Below are 19,441 nucleotides of genomic sequence, written 5' to 3' on the forward strand. Positions count from 1 at the left end.
TAACAGGCGTCATCGTGTTTTTTTTTTATATTTTTTTTTCCTTCAACAACGATAGGAAAATCACTTTCCAAAAGAAATACAGTAGAAACTTTGAAGTTTGAACAAAAAAATAAAAAGAATATTCACCCATATATGTATACATAAAATATAGTACATAATAAAAAACAATGAAAAATCAAAAAATCAAAAAATAGTAAAGCATAGAAAAAAAAATTTAAGTACACGAAGAAGCGTGCATCAACATCCATTATCTGTACTTAACTGTTAAATCTTTTTCCCCAGAAGTGGTCGGTGCACACAACAGCTATTAAATAAAGAAAAACGTTGAAGAGAAAAAAATAGAATAAATAAGTAAATATAAAAGCTCACAGAATCAAAAAAGTTGAAAAAAAAAAAATCGGAAAATAATTGTTTCTCTAATAAAAGCTAGTAGCGCCAGACATAGAGTTAAATAACCATGGTATGTTGTAATTTATTTTTACTATTTCCACTTAATGTTTTTTTAATTTTATTTATATATTTATTCTTACGTTTTGAAAAAAGAATAATTTAAATAACATTATCTTAACTAGATAATACGTCGATCAATACCATGAACAAACTGCCTAAATTAAAAATCCACTTTTCGTTATTTGAACCACGCAAGTTATAAATCCCTTTTTCAATGCTTTCTCCCTCTTTTCCATCTGTTCTAGTAGAACTACTTTGATTTCTCTAAAAATTAGATCCGGGAGTGTTAAAATATTTGAAAAAAATTTTATAATGTTTTTTGAAACCTCAGCAAACCTAAAAAAAAAAAAAATACATGCTCTATACTTTTTTCTGATAAGCTGACGAAATGAATCATCGCTTTGTCATGAAATACCTCATGTATATTTTTTGCTTTATATTATTTGCAAACAAAGTTGTTGTTTCGATATATAACTGCATGAATAACATATATTCGTTAGTAGATTTCGTGCATGTTTCCCTTATCCGCTGGTCTATCAGCCAAAGTTCTAGGACGCCCAGAGGCCACATTGGCCCCCGTCAACCTCAGACAAATCCCTTCAGACTCACGCAAACAACCCAATGCCCCTTCAAGGCAATTCTACACGCAAGAAATATCTCACCACATGTCGGAAATTTTTTTTTTCCTCTTTTTATTTAACAAAAATAAAATAACACAATTCCTTCATATTTTAAAAAATTTTCTTTATTTTGTTTTATTTTTTTAAACAACCATGAAATATAAAATAAATGCTTTAATTATGCTTCTAACCCGCAAGCACAATTATTACGTAAAAATAATTAAAAGTTTATTAATTTTTTTTAATATATCCAAATGATGAGAAAAAAAATGTATTTTATTGTAAATATATTTTTTCCGATCATGAAAATTCAGTAAAAGTTCAATAAAAAATAATAATAATTATTGCAGTTTGAATGAGCCTCTTTGAAAAAAATAAAAAATATATATATCGTGCTTTATTGAAGTGTGCAATCTCACGTATACGGAAAAAAACTTTATTCACCGTAAATTTAAGCATATACCAAGCTTTAATAAATATTTTTTTTTTTCTTCTAAAAGAGTGCATAATATCAATGAACTCTTCACTGATATAATATTGTTGGGCTGACTTTTGAACCTATTGAAAAATAATGAGATTATAAAAGACAAAGTGAAAAAAAGCCTTGAGCTTTTTAAGGAGGAAAAATATAATAATGTTGCGACAAAAAAAAAAAAAGAAAAAAAAAAAACTTACTGAACAACATGCATTAAATTTGTATGTAATGCATTTGACTATATGATATTGATCGATAGATAAATTATTGTCATTAAATAAAAATTCAACGACATACATCAACGATAAAAGCAAACAGATAATAAAATCAGGTTATATAATAGTAATAGTTCAAATTATTATAGTTGTCGTAGTTTATCTACATCAATCGTAGTAGTAGACCTACAGAACACATGCTAAAACTCTCATGTATATTTCGACTTTCATTCTCTTTTTATTTTACATATTTATTATCCTGATTTTTTTCAATTGACCGACTGCATAAACTCGTTCATTCAATTTAATAAGTATATACGCAAACACAAGTTGATTCCCATCACGATAACAAAGACAACTCTAGTGTTTTCCTAAAGCACTTATAGAAAAATAAAAAAAAAACAGCATACATACCCACTAACTAAAATTCGAAACTCAGCTATTAATGAAAATTTTTTACCTTTTGTTTTTGAAAATTTTACACTGAAAAAGAATCTTCAAAAAGCTTGATAGAAATATACTTTCTTGAAGTAAAAAAAAATTACTCAATGAGACAAAACTCATCTGATGCACTTTGATCTTTAAAGGCTTGTACTTTTTTTTTTTTCATACATTTCATTTATTTTCAATATTTTTTTTTTTTTGAGTCTATCTATTTTTATTCTTTCACGTCTATTTTTAAAGTTTCAAGAGCTAAAGCCAAGATTTCGTCCAGTGAATATTAGGTTGGCATAGTACAATTTTATTGAATTTCAACTCACGTGTGTATATTGAGCTTTGCGATTGGCCGCAATATCGACATAAAACTTTTATCTATATACTTTTAAAACTATCTGTATGTATACGTGTGTACATACATGAAGATAATGACCATCTATTCATTTTTTAATATGAAACTGCTCTTATGTACTCGTGTCTATCTCTTGGGAAATGGAAAATCCAGATGAATCTTAGATATATAATACGAAAAAAAAATTCACTACTGAAGTACTCTATGAATGCAAGAATAGAAAACTTCAATTGTAAGTTTGAAAGAAACTTCTGTTATTTTTGAATAAATGCAGTTTGATATAATATTGTTCAGTGCATTCCATGTTTGTCGATATCTTGTGAATATACAATATGTGCTTGTGTATTTCATATGTGAAAACGACACAGTAGCATATAAACCAAAAGATTTTATTCGCATCTCTCTGCTTCTCCAATGATTCTAGTACGAATATGACAAGGGTATACATATATACGGTTGAATTACCAAACATATAGACACGTACTGAATCTGAAACGGGCTACCCTCAACTTGCACTGACAACATTATACATAGAATCAGCTTTTCTCACTATAACCCTGTAACGAGGGTGTGTATAAAGCATCAATGTATATTATACACTACATATTTCGAGATATCATGCTTGCCCAAATCTTGCTCAATAAATATATATATTTATACGTATTTTCCACTTTAATTTTATTATTTACACCACGACTATCTCTGTGAACTGTCTCTGTACGTTTATTATCCTCTTATTATATTGTTTTTTATTATTTTATATATAATATTTACCTTCTTACTTGTGTCTCATCGTCTTTCGATTTCACTTTACCTTTGTTTCGTTGACTGCATTGTACTATCCCTTGAAATTATATGTGTATGTATATGCAAAATTTGCACAATGTGAAACACGTACTATCGCCAGTACACTGTATAATGGTAGTTCTATTACTTTTGCTACAACTGTCCTCAAGAATAAACTCGTAGGATAGTCCGTGGGCAATACACCTAAATTACAAATATATTGCTGAGTCAAGGAAATCCTATCTCCATGCAGCCATTAAGAACATTTATGAATATATTGTTCTACAAGTGTGTTTATATATTATATGATTACTATTTTTTTTTTTCTTCTTCATAGATCGAGCTTGTAAATTTATATGACTTGCTCTTTTTGTTTAACTCCAATATTTATGAAATTTTTTTTGTTCTTTTTTTTTATTTTTAAACAATGTTAGAAAAAATTGATACAGAAAAAAGGATAGATATATTTCTCGATGTATATCTAAATTTTAAATTTTTGTAGATCTTGTAAATTGTAAATGCATATACTGAATATTTTTTAAATTGACATTTTTTTTTGAAAATGTATTCACAAGCATACTTTGTTTGTCTTGTACAATTTGTTACTGCGGTATGTTTTATGGCTGAAATTGAAAGTTTAAATGAATACAAGTTTACTTGCCAAACAATGTATCCTATATATACGATTCGAATAAAATGTAAAAAAGGCTGAACCAAAAAATATTTAGAGCTTACAAAAAAAACAAAAACTAAAATGTTAATTTTTTTTCTTTTAATTTTGTTCTTGTTCAATTTGCTGGTATTTATTTATTTGTTTTTTTTTCTTTTTGTTTTTGTTTTATTCACAATAATAAAAATTCAGTTTCAAAGTTTTATTTATGATTGCTATACAAGTGAATTTGTCTAAACGACTATCGATTAGGCGAGAGAAATATAGTATAGATGAAAAAAAAATAAAAAAAGTAAATTTAGAGTTGACTGAATGAGGCGAGACATAGTGGTAATGTGATTTTAAATCACCATCATGCTTCTGCATACTTTTTGATTTTTTGTTCTTTTTATTTGTTTTTCTTCTCTCGTCTTAGATTTTTTATTCTGGTTTTTTGTTTTTCAAACTTTTTTGTTTTTTGAAAAATAAGACCAGAGCGAATTGAGGTTTGTAGATAGGATACGTCCGGGAAATACCCGAGACGATAGACAGAAAAGACAAGGGAAATAAAAAAAGAAAAAAAAAAAAAAGAATGGGCAGGTGTAGAAGATTGAGGTAAAAAAAAAAAAGGTGTATAAGGTGGTATTGCCACTCGTTGGATTTGCATTTTGATAAGAAATCTTGAGAAAAGTTCCGTTTTCATCCAGTAGATAGAAAATCTTTGCGCGACTCACGACAACTTCTTTTCTTCTAACACCACCACTCACTCTCTTCTTTCATTATCTTCTCTCTCTATCCTATCATTTTATTCTTACTTCATTACACCGAATTAGCTCTTTCAACTATTCTTGTCCACCAAGCTTTGCAGTTAATAACAGTATATATATATATATATATATATATATATATTTTCAACAAAAATTAGAAATAAACTGTTTAGTTTTAGAACAAGTAAAAAAAATTATGTTCCAGACAATTTTAAAAACAAATTTAAATTTATATAAAAAAAAAGTTGAGGCGAAGGGTTTGCAAGATCTTTTATCAAGCTTGAGAGCTTACAATGACGATCATCCTCGTCATTATGATGATGATCATCAAAAGAATATCTAAATTGTGATTTGTTCAAACTTTCAGATATCATCCATCGCCCTCTTCTTAATATATCTTATCAAAGTTTGGCAATCTTTTCCACATGAACTCTTATGGATGAACAAAAATTATTCATACAAAATCAAATGGATATCATATAACTCTCAACTTGCTCATATTTTTGAATGTTGTAATTTCAACCCTTTCAATCCCATCAGTGTGTTTTTGCATATTTTTTTTATTTATTTCTTGTTCATCAATGAAATGCCACATCAAATCTACTCAATCAGTAAAAAAAAAAAACACCATTAAAACACATGTCATTGTCGCGTAAAAGTTACAGCAGCAAAAAAAAAATGATATCGATTGAAAATGAAAATAACAAATAAGTCATGGATTGTTTAAAAAAAGAAAAAAAAGTCATAGTTAAATTTTCATATATATAGTACCACGTGCACACTGCCAAAACCAGCTGGGTCTTTTCAGCTATATACCAAAAACTTGGGGTTGTGATGTTCATGCTAAACAACAATCATGATGCAATCGAGTTTATTTTTTTATATATACATATATATAATTCATTGATTCACTCACTCCAATAATAATATATATATATATGTATATTATTTCACTTTAGTTTTGAACGTCGCGTGCGATTATCTACGCACGCGTCGAATACATACGATATACAATCAATGGTAAAACACGGGGGACTCCACCCTGTTCATGTTCATTACCGGATGGAAACAGGGAGTCGAAAATAGGTGGACAGAGAACACGTAGCCAGTTTATATTTCCATCTTTATCATCTACATACTTTTTCTTTTTTCTTGTGTCATTTAATTTTATCTATTTCTCTCTTTAAACCAAATTTAACATTGACATTAATGAACCACGTCGTTTTTCACTCTGTGTTAAAATGTTAAAAACATGCTAAACAGCTAAAAATATATTTATACAGATATATATTTTTTTTAAAAAAAGTTTCAATGTTTTTTTACAAACTAGCATTGGCATTTTTCAGTTTCTTTTTTTTTTTTTTATCTTTCACTTTTAATTTATTATACAGTCTGTTATGTCGGATGAGATGCATAGTGGTGGTCGTGATAATCCAATTTGATTTTCCTCTCACGATATCATGAAAGTTTTATACATTTTCTAGTTTGATTCTTTTTTTTTATTTTATTTTTTTGTTTTTTCTTCATTTCGGCTAGAAAAGATATCCGTTTCAAGCCAAAAGGGACATGTCAAAGTGAGTGGAAGCTCCCGGGCATTTCCTGGCAATCGGTTACCCACCGGATTTATAGCACTTTCAAAACGGCTATATATATTTATCGTTATATTTCCAGGTATATACAGAGAGAGGAATATACATTTCCACATCGATAAATCTCGATTATTCCAAATGCTCGTTACCAATTGAACATTCGTCTTCGATATATATTTATATATACGTTTGTGTGTGTGTGATGGGATATAATATATTGGGATAGATGAATACATGTATTGGAGTATAGTGATACAGAGGGTGAGGCTTATTTCATCCATCTACCACTTTTATATCTCACACTATACTCACTGTGCTGAGAATTGTTTGTCTGATGGCCCTTTGATAATAAATAAAAAATAAATAAATATTTTTCACTGAAACTAAAAATAAAAATACTGTGGAAAACAATCATTTTTCCTTCAGTTCTAGATGGAAAATGTGATGGATAAAAAACGAAAAAATAAATAAATAAATAAATAACAATAATCAGGGTTGGAAAGAAACGAAAAAAAAAAAAAAAACACGGTTAGAGAAATAGAAATTGGCAGATAAAAAAAGAAAATAGAAAAAATAAAAGAAAGAGGAAATGAGACGATGGGTCAAAGGTTGAGGAACCCCTTTTTCGTTTATTCTTTGCAGTGCAGCACCTTCGGCTTGTTTATTGCCAAAGAATAAGGAATAAAAGAAATAAATATAAAAAAAAAAAACATTTCGAACAAATAAAATAAGGGATGGATCAGCAAAAGAAAATGACACCTTGGACTTTACGATCGTATATACTCAAGAAAAACCTTTTTTTTTTTTTGTTATCGTATAGTTTTTAAGTGTTTTTATTTTATTTTTTTTTTTGTTCTATTTCGTTTGAGTATATGTTTACAATGCGTTGGTGAACTTGGTGAAATCGATTTATTTTTTGTATCATAATTCAAAGACTAGATTCACAAATATCATATGCATTTATATATGAGTTGTCATTCAACCCACAGCCAATAAAACCATCATTCTTGCATAACCGTAAATATCAAAAATATAGAAAATCAAATACAATCAAATATTTCGTGTTACATATCAAAATTTAAATTTTATATGTTAAATTTACGTTCACGAAATATGAACAATTACTTAATTTTTTTTATTGAAAATTCCAACAAATTAATGATTTTTTATTAATGTAAACTATTCAAAATATTAGCATAATTTTTTACCAACTATAAACAACATGATAAAAGTAAAAAATAAAGCTTTATTGAATTTTTTCATGTCATTTTATTCAAGACTACTTGAATCACTGAGTTTTTTTTATTTTGTTTTTTTTTTCCCTGATCTTTTGCTTTTTTATATAATGGAATAGTCAAATTCGGTTTTTCCGATGGAAGAGAGTATGCACACAGGAAACTCTTCAGTATTCAATTTACAACTCCACGTCCTCTTCTTGTGGCGTCCAACCTTACTCATCGGAAGCATGAATAAAAAATATAAAAATAAATATAAAAGTGCTTAAAAAAATCTTTAAAGGTTGCACATACAAATAGGGAAAAAAAGCATATCCATATATATTTATATAAAGAAGTACAGGATCGTTGAAATTCATCCATCCGACAATGCCCGACACAATTTGCAGAAATTTATTTTTTTTTTAATTATTTCTTATTTATTACATAACTAAATTTATTAATATTTTAAATATTAAATTCATTGAATAGTTTTTATTTTTTCATTTTTAATATTTATTTTTCAAATTAAATTTTATATTAATTTTTCAATTTTATAATTTATTAAATTTAATAATTTAAAATATAAAATATATTTTTTCATATTTTAATTGATTCAAAAAAGAAAATTTTAAAAAACTTTTTCTTAAAATCTGTAGAAATATATTTTTTTCCATTTTTTAAATAAGAGGGTTATGGAAAATTAATGGAATTCTTCTGTATTCAAGACAAATATAATAGAATAAGGTAGAAAAAAAATGAAAAAGTAAAATAAATAAAAAAATTTAAACTGAAAAGAAAAAGTAAAAAAATGGATCTGTTGGGAATATTAATGAATACTCAAAAAATGGAGAATTCTTGTTAAGGCTCGTGGGTATACAGTATATACACTATATAACTACCACCTGCACAATTATTAATATATATATATGTATGTGCCCTCTTTGCTTCATAAATCTTTCATTGAACGACTTAACTCCGCATCCACTTATCTCCCATGTAAAACAGCAATTTGTGGACTCTTTGCTCGTTTGTAAAATTTTAAATTCACATCTGAAAATACATTTAATAGATATAGTTATAATCATTTAATATTAGATCCGTTATTATTTATAATATATATTAAAACATAAATAAACTAGATAAAAATTAAATTTACTGTATGGATTTAGAAATTTAATTTTTTTTTTTTAAATAGTCGAAAAATAAGTAGAAAATCTTTATTTTTTTTTTCCACATGAATTATTTATTTTTAAAAGTTTAAATTTAAATGAGGAAAAAAGAAAGATGTAAATGAATAAAAAGAAAATTAAATTGAAAATATTAAACGTATGATTATGATTAGAGTAAGTGAAATGAAATATAGTAATATAAAATGGTAAATTACATTTTCCAGACAGGCTATTTTAAAATAGTTGAGAGTGTTGAAAGTTTCTTTAGAGTTTGAAAGAAAACGATGGAGAATAAATTTCCCTGGTCTTCTCTATTGAAGGTGTAGATAAAGAAAACGATACTATCAAAGTAAGGAAAAGGGAGATAAAGACAATTTAGGGAAAACTTGAGAAAAAAAAAATTAAAAAAGACTCAAAATTATATCTTCAAATTGTTGAAGTGACGAGATATTTTAATATCATCTTGCTAGTTTTTTTTTATATTTTTCTTTTTTAATAACATCTTAGTATTTTCTTACTCGCGATTTTCTATCTCACCACTTTTTATTCGATTATGTGAAATTTAAAATTGGCTGGCGACGTAGTTGCTTCTCTACGCAGATAATAGACTATTGGGATTATACCCCGATAAATTATAAAAACTGAAAATATATATGTATATTATATTTTTCCTATCCAATATTTACAACGATATGGTTAAAAAATAAGGTCGCGACTCTCTTATTAATAGCTGAAAATTGAAAATAAAATAAATGAGAATTTTTAAAATATGTAAATAAATACGTAACACTCCGTTGATTTGCAATATATTTATAATGTCATTTGTATGAAAATAAATATATTTATATATTCGTATTGGTGATTATCGGTAAAATAAAATAAATGAAAAAGCGTATAGTTTCAAAGTTATCATTGTATTTTGCAATTTTCCATAAACAAAGTAATTGTAAATAAAAGAAAAAAAAAAAAAACATTAACAACAACAGATAAAAATGATGATGAAAATATTTATCGGAAAATAAAATAAATGTAAAAAACGATTGTAGAAATAATCAGGGAAAAAATATCTATCTTGAAATATTTATATCGACTTGTGTTCAATATATTTGTATAGAATTTCAAAAACATCAATTTCTGATAAACTCATAAATAAATCGACAATATGTCATCATCTGACTCTTCGAATTTCATCTTCTTCCAGGTCATCGAATTTTCACAAATTTTTCCTCCATCTGTCTATTCTCAATTTAATAATTCTACTCTTGTATGTAATCAAATGAAAATATAAAAATATATATATAAATAAAAAAATATTATTTATTCATTTGACATGTTATGTATTTTGCCAATTGCAAAATACCATCATCATGAACAATCATTTGAATAATATAGAATTGGTATCTCAAATCATCACCTGTCGATTTTGTCTGCACCTTTCAACCTTTTCAAATGAAAAAAAAAAAATAAATATAAATAAATAAAACACACATACGACCAAAATACATACACCTGTCTCAACCAGACTTTTCGATTACCGAAATTGAAGGGGAAAAAAAAATATTTGATATTGATAAAATATAAAGAAAAATATATGTATATATAAAAAAAGACCAAGAAAATATGTCCCTTCGCTGTACATTCAATTACTATCAACGATATAAATAAATGGAAAAAAAAAATTTAAATTACTTTCCATCATCATTTGTTTATTTATTGAAAGAAAATCAAAATGAATATCCTGTCGTCAAGACAGTAGCTTGAACCTTGACAAATGTATCTGAGACATTCGCTAGTAAAGCGATGAAAAAAAAAATATTGTGAAATATCTGTATAATCATGACAAACACAGAAACACCAACACGTAAAGAGAAAAAAAAATACACTAAGAGATGTCCCTTTCAACAGACCTTGAAACAAAAAGCAAAAAAAAAAAAAAAAACACTCAACAGTTGATTTGTATAAATATTTTTCCATTACAAACAAATCACTGAGTAAGCAAAATGAATCTTTCAAATAACCATCTATGGAATATCTTAATTTTTATACCTAATATAGAATAATCAACAACTTGAAATAATTGCATAACTATTCACAAACCTATATATTAATAATACATATATATATACATATTTAATATACTTAAGAGAAACTTATACCAAGTAAAACTTTATCATCATATTTCAACAGGCTAAATTAACCTATACCAATTCACTTTGGAGTTGAATCTTAATCATCTCATTCGCCTATAGATCTAAATCCTCAATTCATCCAGTACCCACTATCTCATATAGACAGATATTACAACACTTTACATTGCTACCTGTAATAATAATTTAATATTAGATAATCCATAAAGTACTTGAGACATATTAAACGCCCAGTAATATATTTTTTAGTCATATAAAGAATATGCGCCTCAAGGGGATGAGTAGAATAAGGGTGTTTATACTTGTAAACGAAAAACGCTGATTGTGCAGAGTTGCGTTAGACCAAAACTATAAAATATATATGCTATGTATATTTTTTAATAAGTTATATAAGCTTTCTGCTAGAATTGCAAAATATATTAGAGGTTATTTTCTGCTGGTGATTCTTGATGACTAATTTTGCAGCTGTCATATAATAGTCAGTCTGTAGATGTAATAAATATGTAAAATAGAGAAACATGTAGGTTGTATTATCAAATTGATGATGTACATGTTGAATTTTTAGTGTCAGATGCTAGTGCAACTGTAGAGCAATGAAGAGCCCAACGATCATACGTTGATGTTGTTTTCTAAATCGTATATCTTTTTAGATGTTGCGTGCAAGTGTACTTAGTGAGGTAGATAGGAAAAATAGGGGTGGTAGAGGGTGATAGAATGAACAAAGGAAGAATAAAAGGGATGCACGCGCTGGCGCATGGATCAATAGGGGTAGGTCGTGTGTTATCATGAAAAATATTTGCGCATGCGAATTAAACTTGGCCAATCCGTTGAACGTTTAAAGCGTCATGACGCCCAAAAACGCCCTACCATCTAGTGATGGAGGGGAAAAGCTTGAAATTTACCGACATTTCAGGGATGTCATTGCTAAATTTATCTCCTGGTTGTTAAATTATTTGCAATAATTTTAAAATAATAAAATCAATTATTAAAATTTTACAATATCAATACATATATCAGATATTTTGAGGTATCAATTTTATACTGAATACCTAAAAACATAAATAACGCTTTATTCTATTTATTTTTTTTTGAATGACATTGTTATGTGAGATAAAACTTTTTGTATTATATTACAAGAATAATTTGTATTTATAATTGTACTTTGTTGTTTTATAATTTTAATTATTATGATGATTTTAGTGGTTGTCATTTACATTCATGTCAAAGGTGTAGTAACTGACAAATTTTGGTTGTATATATCATCCTTTAACTATATATATACAATTTCAACTTTGAAGTAGCTTTAGTTGGAACTCAGAGAAAGCTCAAAATAGAGAGGGATTATAAAGTGGGGTGATTAAAATAGGAGGGGAAAAAAGGTTTCTATTCCAAAAAGGGAGCCAAGTCTAAATACGTAGTTGTCGTTGTTAGGATAGTCTGCAAATTAAATTCCTCGCATGAGTGACCCTCAATTGATAAATGACATTGAAGTTACGAAAATTTAACTCGACATTAATTTTTACGTATTTTCTTTGAACATGTTGAATAACAAATTGATGATAATGGTTAATTAATTGTTTTGTGATTTCATCGCTTACTAGTTTATTGAATAATTAATTGGCTGATTGATTGACGGTTCGATTTATTTTTCATTCATTGTTATCATTTTTTTTTTTGTTTGTTTATTTCCCGGTTTTTTTTTATTTTTTTTTCCGAATGAAAAATATGTTGATGTTGGTACATTCTGTATCCGGATACCGAGGTCAAGGATGGTCATTTGTCTTTACTTTATTTTGTATTTTTCTTGCTGTTTTTTTATTTATTTTTTTTATTTTAATTTTTTCCCTTTTAATTCACCTGCATGGTCACATAACAGGTGCACACTGAACGACCTTCAGAACATTCACTTTTTTTTTTTTTTGTCATTATTAAAACCAGTTCATCAATTTCGTATGAAAAATACTGAAAAATCAGCTGCAAATATGCTGCAAAACACCACATTGTATATATATTTATTATTTTAATAAAACATAGTTAATTTAATTTGTCATTAATGAATTTAAACTGACAGGTGTATAAAAATCTTCGGTATATATTTTTATAAATGTCAGTCAAAAATTGATAAAAATACATTTTTTAAGTTTAAGTACATTTCAATGACGTCAATGACGGATATACCTTATCACCTTGGCCGGGAATAATAAATAAAGTGCTTTTAATAAATATATAGGGGACTATTAAATAGATTAACAATAATATAATTTTGATTTTATATAATCGATTTAAAAAATTTCATAAATTTATCTAAAATAAAAATATTATTTCAATTATTTATTAATTTTTTTTTCCAATATATTTTTTATTGACTTTGGATTTATTATTGAAAATTTTAAACTGATAAAAAATATTTATATTTATATTGAATAATAAATATTCTTATGAATATTGATAAAATAAAATTTGAAATATCCACGGGCACTGTGCTTATCACTATCAGCACTGGTTATTTATAACTGCGCCGGCGTACAATTTGAAAATTTTGTGGCGCGTTTGAAAGCTAGGGTTGTACGTTTAGCATTGAGGGGTTCGTTTATATACGGTACTTTCTGCCTTGCTATTCCGGGGGTGGACTCCGACGTAAGCCAGTGTAGTTTCGAGGGTGAGGCGTCGTTGGCATCCCCCAAGCTTTTTTCGCAATATTGCAAAATATTCCAGTCAGTGTAATAGTGTATAGATAAATTTTTATTTTTTTCTTTAAATTTATTCAAATTTATTTTCATTATCAATACGTAAATAAATAAATAAACTTTAAAACCAAAATTTCTCAGTAAATCTTACCTTAAAGTTATCAAGACTGTTTTTATATTTTTGATATTCAAAAAATACGAACAAACTTGTGTGTAACATTAACATTAAAATTTGGTGAATCACTTTTTTTGAATGAAGTTGTATTGTGTAATGTTTATTGTGAATCGATGATACTATCAAAGTTTTCTAATTAGTTGACACGTTTGACATCCAGACGTTCATAAATTCCCCTAATTTTCACATCGTATATAAACCATATGCCACATTGAACACCAGCATGACAGCAATTATTATTTTACCCACGGGAAATTAATTTTATCCGTATATATATGTATTCATTTACTTTCTCTGTTATATTTCATCAATCTTCTACGATTGATACTATAATTATTTTGTCAATTAAATATATTTAAAAATTATCATGTAGATAAATATTAAAACTGTCAATCATTGAAAAAAAAAACATCAAACAATTCAACTTAAATATACTTTTTTCAATTAACTGTTAAATTAATTCAATTTGTGCACAAGTGTTTGTGAGTGTTTGATAAAAAAAAAAAACTACATTTTTAATCAAATTGATAAAAATAAAAATCTACAAAATAAATGACAGATAGTGAATAACAATAACAATAATAATAAATTAAAAAATTAAAATTTTGTGTGATTGACAAGTTAGATGACAGCAATGTCGTCGTGACATGTCATGTTACCACGTAGCCATTATTGGCGTGACTGTAACCTCTTCACTGAAGAGGCACAATCATATTTGACAAATTATTATCAACAACGTAATGGGCTATCACATAATGTTAATCAATTAACGTCATCATCAATATTATATCGTATTTTACCATCAATACTATTCAAATCATTTATTCCTTATTGTGTTTTGTGGCAAGCACCTGGTATTATTAATCAAATTCAAATTCAATTATTACAATTATATCAACAACTACAAAGAAATCGAATTTCACAATTATCACATCAATATCAAATAAATAAACAATTACGTTATCGTAGAAATAAACAACAATATCGTAGACGACGTCATCGACAGGATCATCGAAATACAAACAGTATCGAGGACAGATATTTCATTCGAGGACGAACAAATTTAACTCGAGGCATTCAAGAAAGGACGCAATTATTGCGTGGAATGGAAACGAGGTTCGATATTTTTTTTTCCCTTTTTTTTTTTCTATATAATTTTTAATTTTAACACTATTATACTTTCATATATTTTAAAATTGATAATCTATAACTATTATTATCTAATTTACATGATAATAATTTTACTATTATATAAATCAATAAGATATTTTATTTACTTAAAGACCGTGACATTTCAAATCTAAAATTACACAAATAGTCAAATAAATAATTTTTTTTAATTTATTGATGATCTTGAATATTATATTGACCTTTATTTTTTTTTTTTCAAATTTTTGAAATGTTATTTCGTCATTTTATTATCATTATCATTATTTTACCATTTTAAATTTACCCAAGATATTTATTATTGATGCAGGTCAATATTTTTAGTATAATTCTTTCTTTTCTTTTTTTTTATCGTCTTTTATCCAGTTGATAAATTTTTTTATTGTTTAATTAACTTTTTTTTTTAATTTTAAAATTAATGTATATCAGTTTATCCGTCAGATATTAGAAATATTCAAGTTGAGAAAGTTTTTATTTATTTATTATTTATTTTTGAAGGACCATTGGCACATGTAACCTTCTCTGACCCACAAATAATTTACAATGCTCACAGCGTAATTGTATTTATTACTGACCATATAAATTTATTTGGATAAATATATGTATGTGTATTTAATATTTGATTGTAATTGTCAATTTCTCAAACGATTTATATATTTTTTTAAACTCACCATGCGTCACACAATTTACCAAACGAAAGGTTAATTTCGAAATACGTCGAGGTCGGGTTTATCCTTGCGAATAATATCATCATAATAATAATACAAATAAAAATCATGGCAATGCTCTCTTTCTCTCTCTAAATCTTTCATACACAAAAATAAAATCACAACAATCAAGTAAAAAAATAAACACCTAATTACAAACATTAAATGGGTAGTGAATGAAAAATAATTTAGTCTGATTGACCTTCAATTACTCTGGATTCTATTGAATGATCATCACATCAGAGTCATGCATCATGATTATAACGTGTCCATTTGAAGTAACAATTTATTAAAGTAAAATATTAAATGACCTTCCTTTTTCTTCGACGATGAAAAGTAAACCGATTATAAAAACAGTAAAAGAATAAATAATAAATAAATTGAAAAATAAAAATTGCTGATAAATAAAATACTGTAAAAAAAAAAAAACATTTAAAAAATAAAGTTTACAAACAATTTATTGGTCAATTTTGTTGATAATCAAAGAGGGGAAAAAATATACATTCTTGAAAATATGAGAAATGAAAGATGAAGAGTAGCACTAATGGAAAAAACGAAGGTTATATTTTTGATCGCTTATACCTGGCAAATCTGCAGGATAAAGGGGCGAGACAAGGTTCCTCAGGCAAAAGTAAAGCTTAAAAATCTTCTGGTCTGCTTTTTTTTTTTCTTCTTCTTCTTCAGCTTAATTTATTTTTTCTTTTTTACTTGATTTTTTTATCCTGCAGATAGTTCCTTCCGCCCCTGGACTCTTTTTTTATTTTTTCTATTTTCTGATATATGGATTTTTTTTTTTTTATTTGTCGTTATTTTCTGCTGCAGTATATCCCACTACCACTGTCGGTGTGTTCCTTTCAGTCGACTTTATAGTCTGACCCTGTCAGGGACAAGAGCCTCTTTTTCTTTCTCCCAGTTTTGACCTTCAGTAAATCTATAGATCGCCATCGGAAAGTTATGTGTATGCGAAAAAATAAATAATAATAACAAAAAATTATTAAAAATTATTATACAATCAATTTTAATCTTCTTTGAAATTAGAAAGGTTTTGTATTTTGTAGATAAATATACAAATAAAGATTTTATCATCAGAAAAAAAAGTATAAAATAACAAAAAAACTATGTCAAACAGCACACTATTATCAGGACTTTTACCAAACAAAGGTTTTTTTTTTTTTTTTCAATTGTTTGAAAGATTTTAACGATAATTAAATTTTTAAACAAACAATTGATTACAAAATGTATTTATAAATGATTTTTTTCCAACGATATTATTTCAAAGTATTTGGTTATAATTAAAAATTAATTTAATTCATTTTTGATTTTATTTATGTACGTGATTCTCTTGATATTTTTAAAACAAACCCAATTTATACTTGAGCTTTTATTGCCAGATCCACCCACAAGTCTGCCACTTTTCCTGTCAAATATTATAGCTATTGTCACTGATGGAAATTGCCTATAAAAAAACCGGATATAAAAGTAAAAATAAAATATATCCATAGTAACTATTAGTATAATAACTTTTCAAATATACATTTTTCTGATTACAAAATATAGATTTGAATTTTATTTTTATACTTGCATTTAAAATAAATTTTACATAATTTATACTGTATTTTAACTGTTAGTATATATACAGAGAGTCTCTTGTCTTTTTAAACTCGACAAAAATCTGGTGTTGTCATTTTTCCTTTTGTTTTTATGGTATTTCTTTTGTAGAAATGAAAAAGACAAAACAATAAAAAAAAAAGAACAAATGAACGTCTTGAACCCAATGACAGACTCTCCCAGATTTTTTTTTCTACATCGTACTCTTCAAGTCTCTCTCGACCCTCAGCGATTCCGTTGAATCCCACTTGCCATTGGCTCCGATTTAATGAAGGAATCTCGGGAGTAAACTCTCAGGCAGTTCCTTGAGGATCGCATTGAGCCTTTGGGTAGAGTGGATATATATATTCGCATATATCAATTGTAGGTGCATAGGGTCCAGATCCTTAAATGCCTTACTCAAATCCCAATATAATTTCGATCTTAAATTCGCTTTTTCATTTAAATTCATACTAATATTTTACACACCATATATATATAGCCATTTACTTTTTCAAACATTTATCTTAATATCTTGATAAAAATTTATATAAGTCACAATTTATTATCAACTCTGTATTCATACAAAAATGAATTTTTATCAAACTCAAAATTAATATCCCTTCATCTTTCACTTTTATTTTTATAATATCTTTCATCTACTCGTATATATTAACGAGTCAATTTTATTGAATTTTTTTTTATTGAAAAGAGAAAGACAACTTTTTATTCGTACTTTATGCAACTTTATGAACAACTCTCTAGAGAAATATATACATTTATTTGCGTTTCAGGTAATTATTTTGATAGCAAGGTATATTTCTTGAGTATACTTAAGTTAGCATAATAACGCTAATTACAACATCAAAATTCACAAACTCAAAATATTTATCCAACTTATATATTATTAATTATTATCCATACATACATATACATTTATTATAAAGTTTATAAATAATTAACTAAATATATAATACAATTTATGATAATAAATTTTCGTATCGTGATTAACACTTTATGATTATTTTTTTTTTTGTTTAATAATTAATTTTTTATTTACCGTTGTATTTAAATTTAAAAAACAAAAAAAGAATTAAATTTTTAGCTTACTGTTGATGTGTCTTTTCTTGACTGAAATTTTTTTCTTTATCCTAGTTAAATTGATTTGATGCAAATATTTGCACATTTAATGTACAAATAAAATTCTTGAAAAATAATATAAAATGTCTTTACATTTACAAGATTAAATTTTTTTAAAAGTATTTACAAAAACCGTTGGCATTTAATTTGCGTTGAAAAAAAAAAATAAAAAATAGGTGACAAAAGACAAACAAAAAATAAATAAATATAAACGTTAAAAGATGGTAAGCTCAAATCAATAAACAGGTAGAGAGAAAATATTAAAAGAAAATGATAAAACCGTAATGAAAAAATAAAGAGTATTATATAAAGTATATGATAGTAAAAAAGTGACAAAAGTGAGAAAAGTTTGAAAAACATGATAGAAAAACATGGTGGTACGAAATTTGCGATATCTTATATATACGCCAAAAGGCAAAGACGATGATGAAAAGTCTGTGGCAAGTAAAAACTAAATCTCCATCTTTTTCTATCTATTATCTCTTTTTACTTTTGCCTTTTTTATTCGTCAAGTTGAACACAAGCCATCACAGAGCTTTTCCAAGTTTTCAACTAACTTGTATCGATGAAAGCAATACTTTTACTTTAAAAAAAAACCCAATAAATATAAAAATAATTTTACAAGTAGAAAATATTTAAAATAATAATTAACTAAATAAAAATTAAATTAAAAAAAAAAAACTTTAAATAAGCCGATAAATAACAATACAAAATATTATCAAACACTAAGCTCAAATAATAATAATTATAAAAACTTTTTAACATTTAATATTGGTTAAATAACAAGCCACAATTTCGACTTTATATTTTATAGAGATTATTATTATTATTAATCTCAAATATTCATGTAAATATTAACCCTGTATTAACTAAAAACTTTTAAATGAAAGTTAAACTCTTTCAATCTCATACATCTTCTCTTTTCTCATTACTCTTTTTTCTTTTTTATTTAAATTTATTTTATTTCTGTACAATCACTTGATTATCCCAATCGAATATGCGCATATATAAAATTAAATAATTAATTATTCATAATTACAAGCTATCTCAAATAAAAAAAAATAATGAAATAAAATAAACAAAAATAGATATATATATAGTTAA

At 26.2% G+C, this 19,441-nt stretch overlaps 1 protein-coding gene across 8 annotated transcripts in view; it reads left to right on the forward strand.

Annotated features, from left to right (window-relative positions):
• LOC122856807 (protein gustavus) overlaps positions 1–19,441 on the forward strand; it is a 166,685-nt gene that overhangs the window by 82,129 nt on the left and 65,115 nt on the right. For 2 of the 8 annotated variants that reach the window (XM_044158665.1, XM_044158674.1), the window contains exon 1: positions 14,290–14,852. The exons of 4 other annotated variants lie outside the window; for them this stretch is intronic. In XM_044158665.1, coding sequence (XP_044014600.1) covers positions 14,389–14,852 — 464 coding nt within the window. In that variant the 5' untranslated portion in view covers positions 14,290–14,388. Of the gene's footprint in view, positions 1–13,518; positions 14,853–19,441 lie in introns of those variants that run through there. 2 more of the 8 variants (XM_044158690.1, XM_044158682.1) reach the window with 2 other exon arrangements.

Source organism: Aphidius gifuensis, linkage group LG1 (assembly GCF_014905175.1).
Source record: "Aphidius gifuensis isolate YNYX2018 linkage group LG1, ASM1490517v1, whole genome shotgun sequence".
Lineage (NCBI taxonomy): Eukaryota > Metazoa > Arthropoda > Insecta > Hymenoptera > Braconidae > Aphidius > Aphidius gifuensis.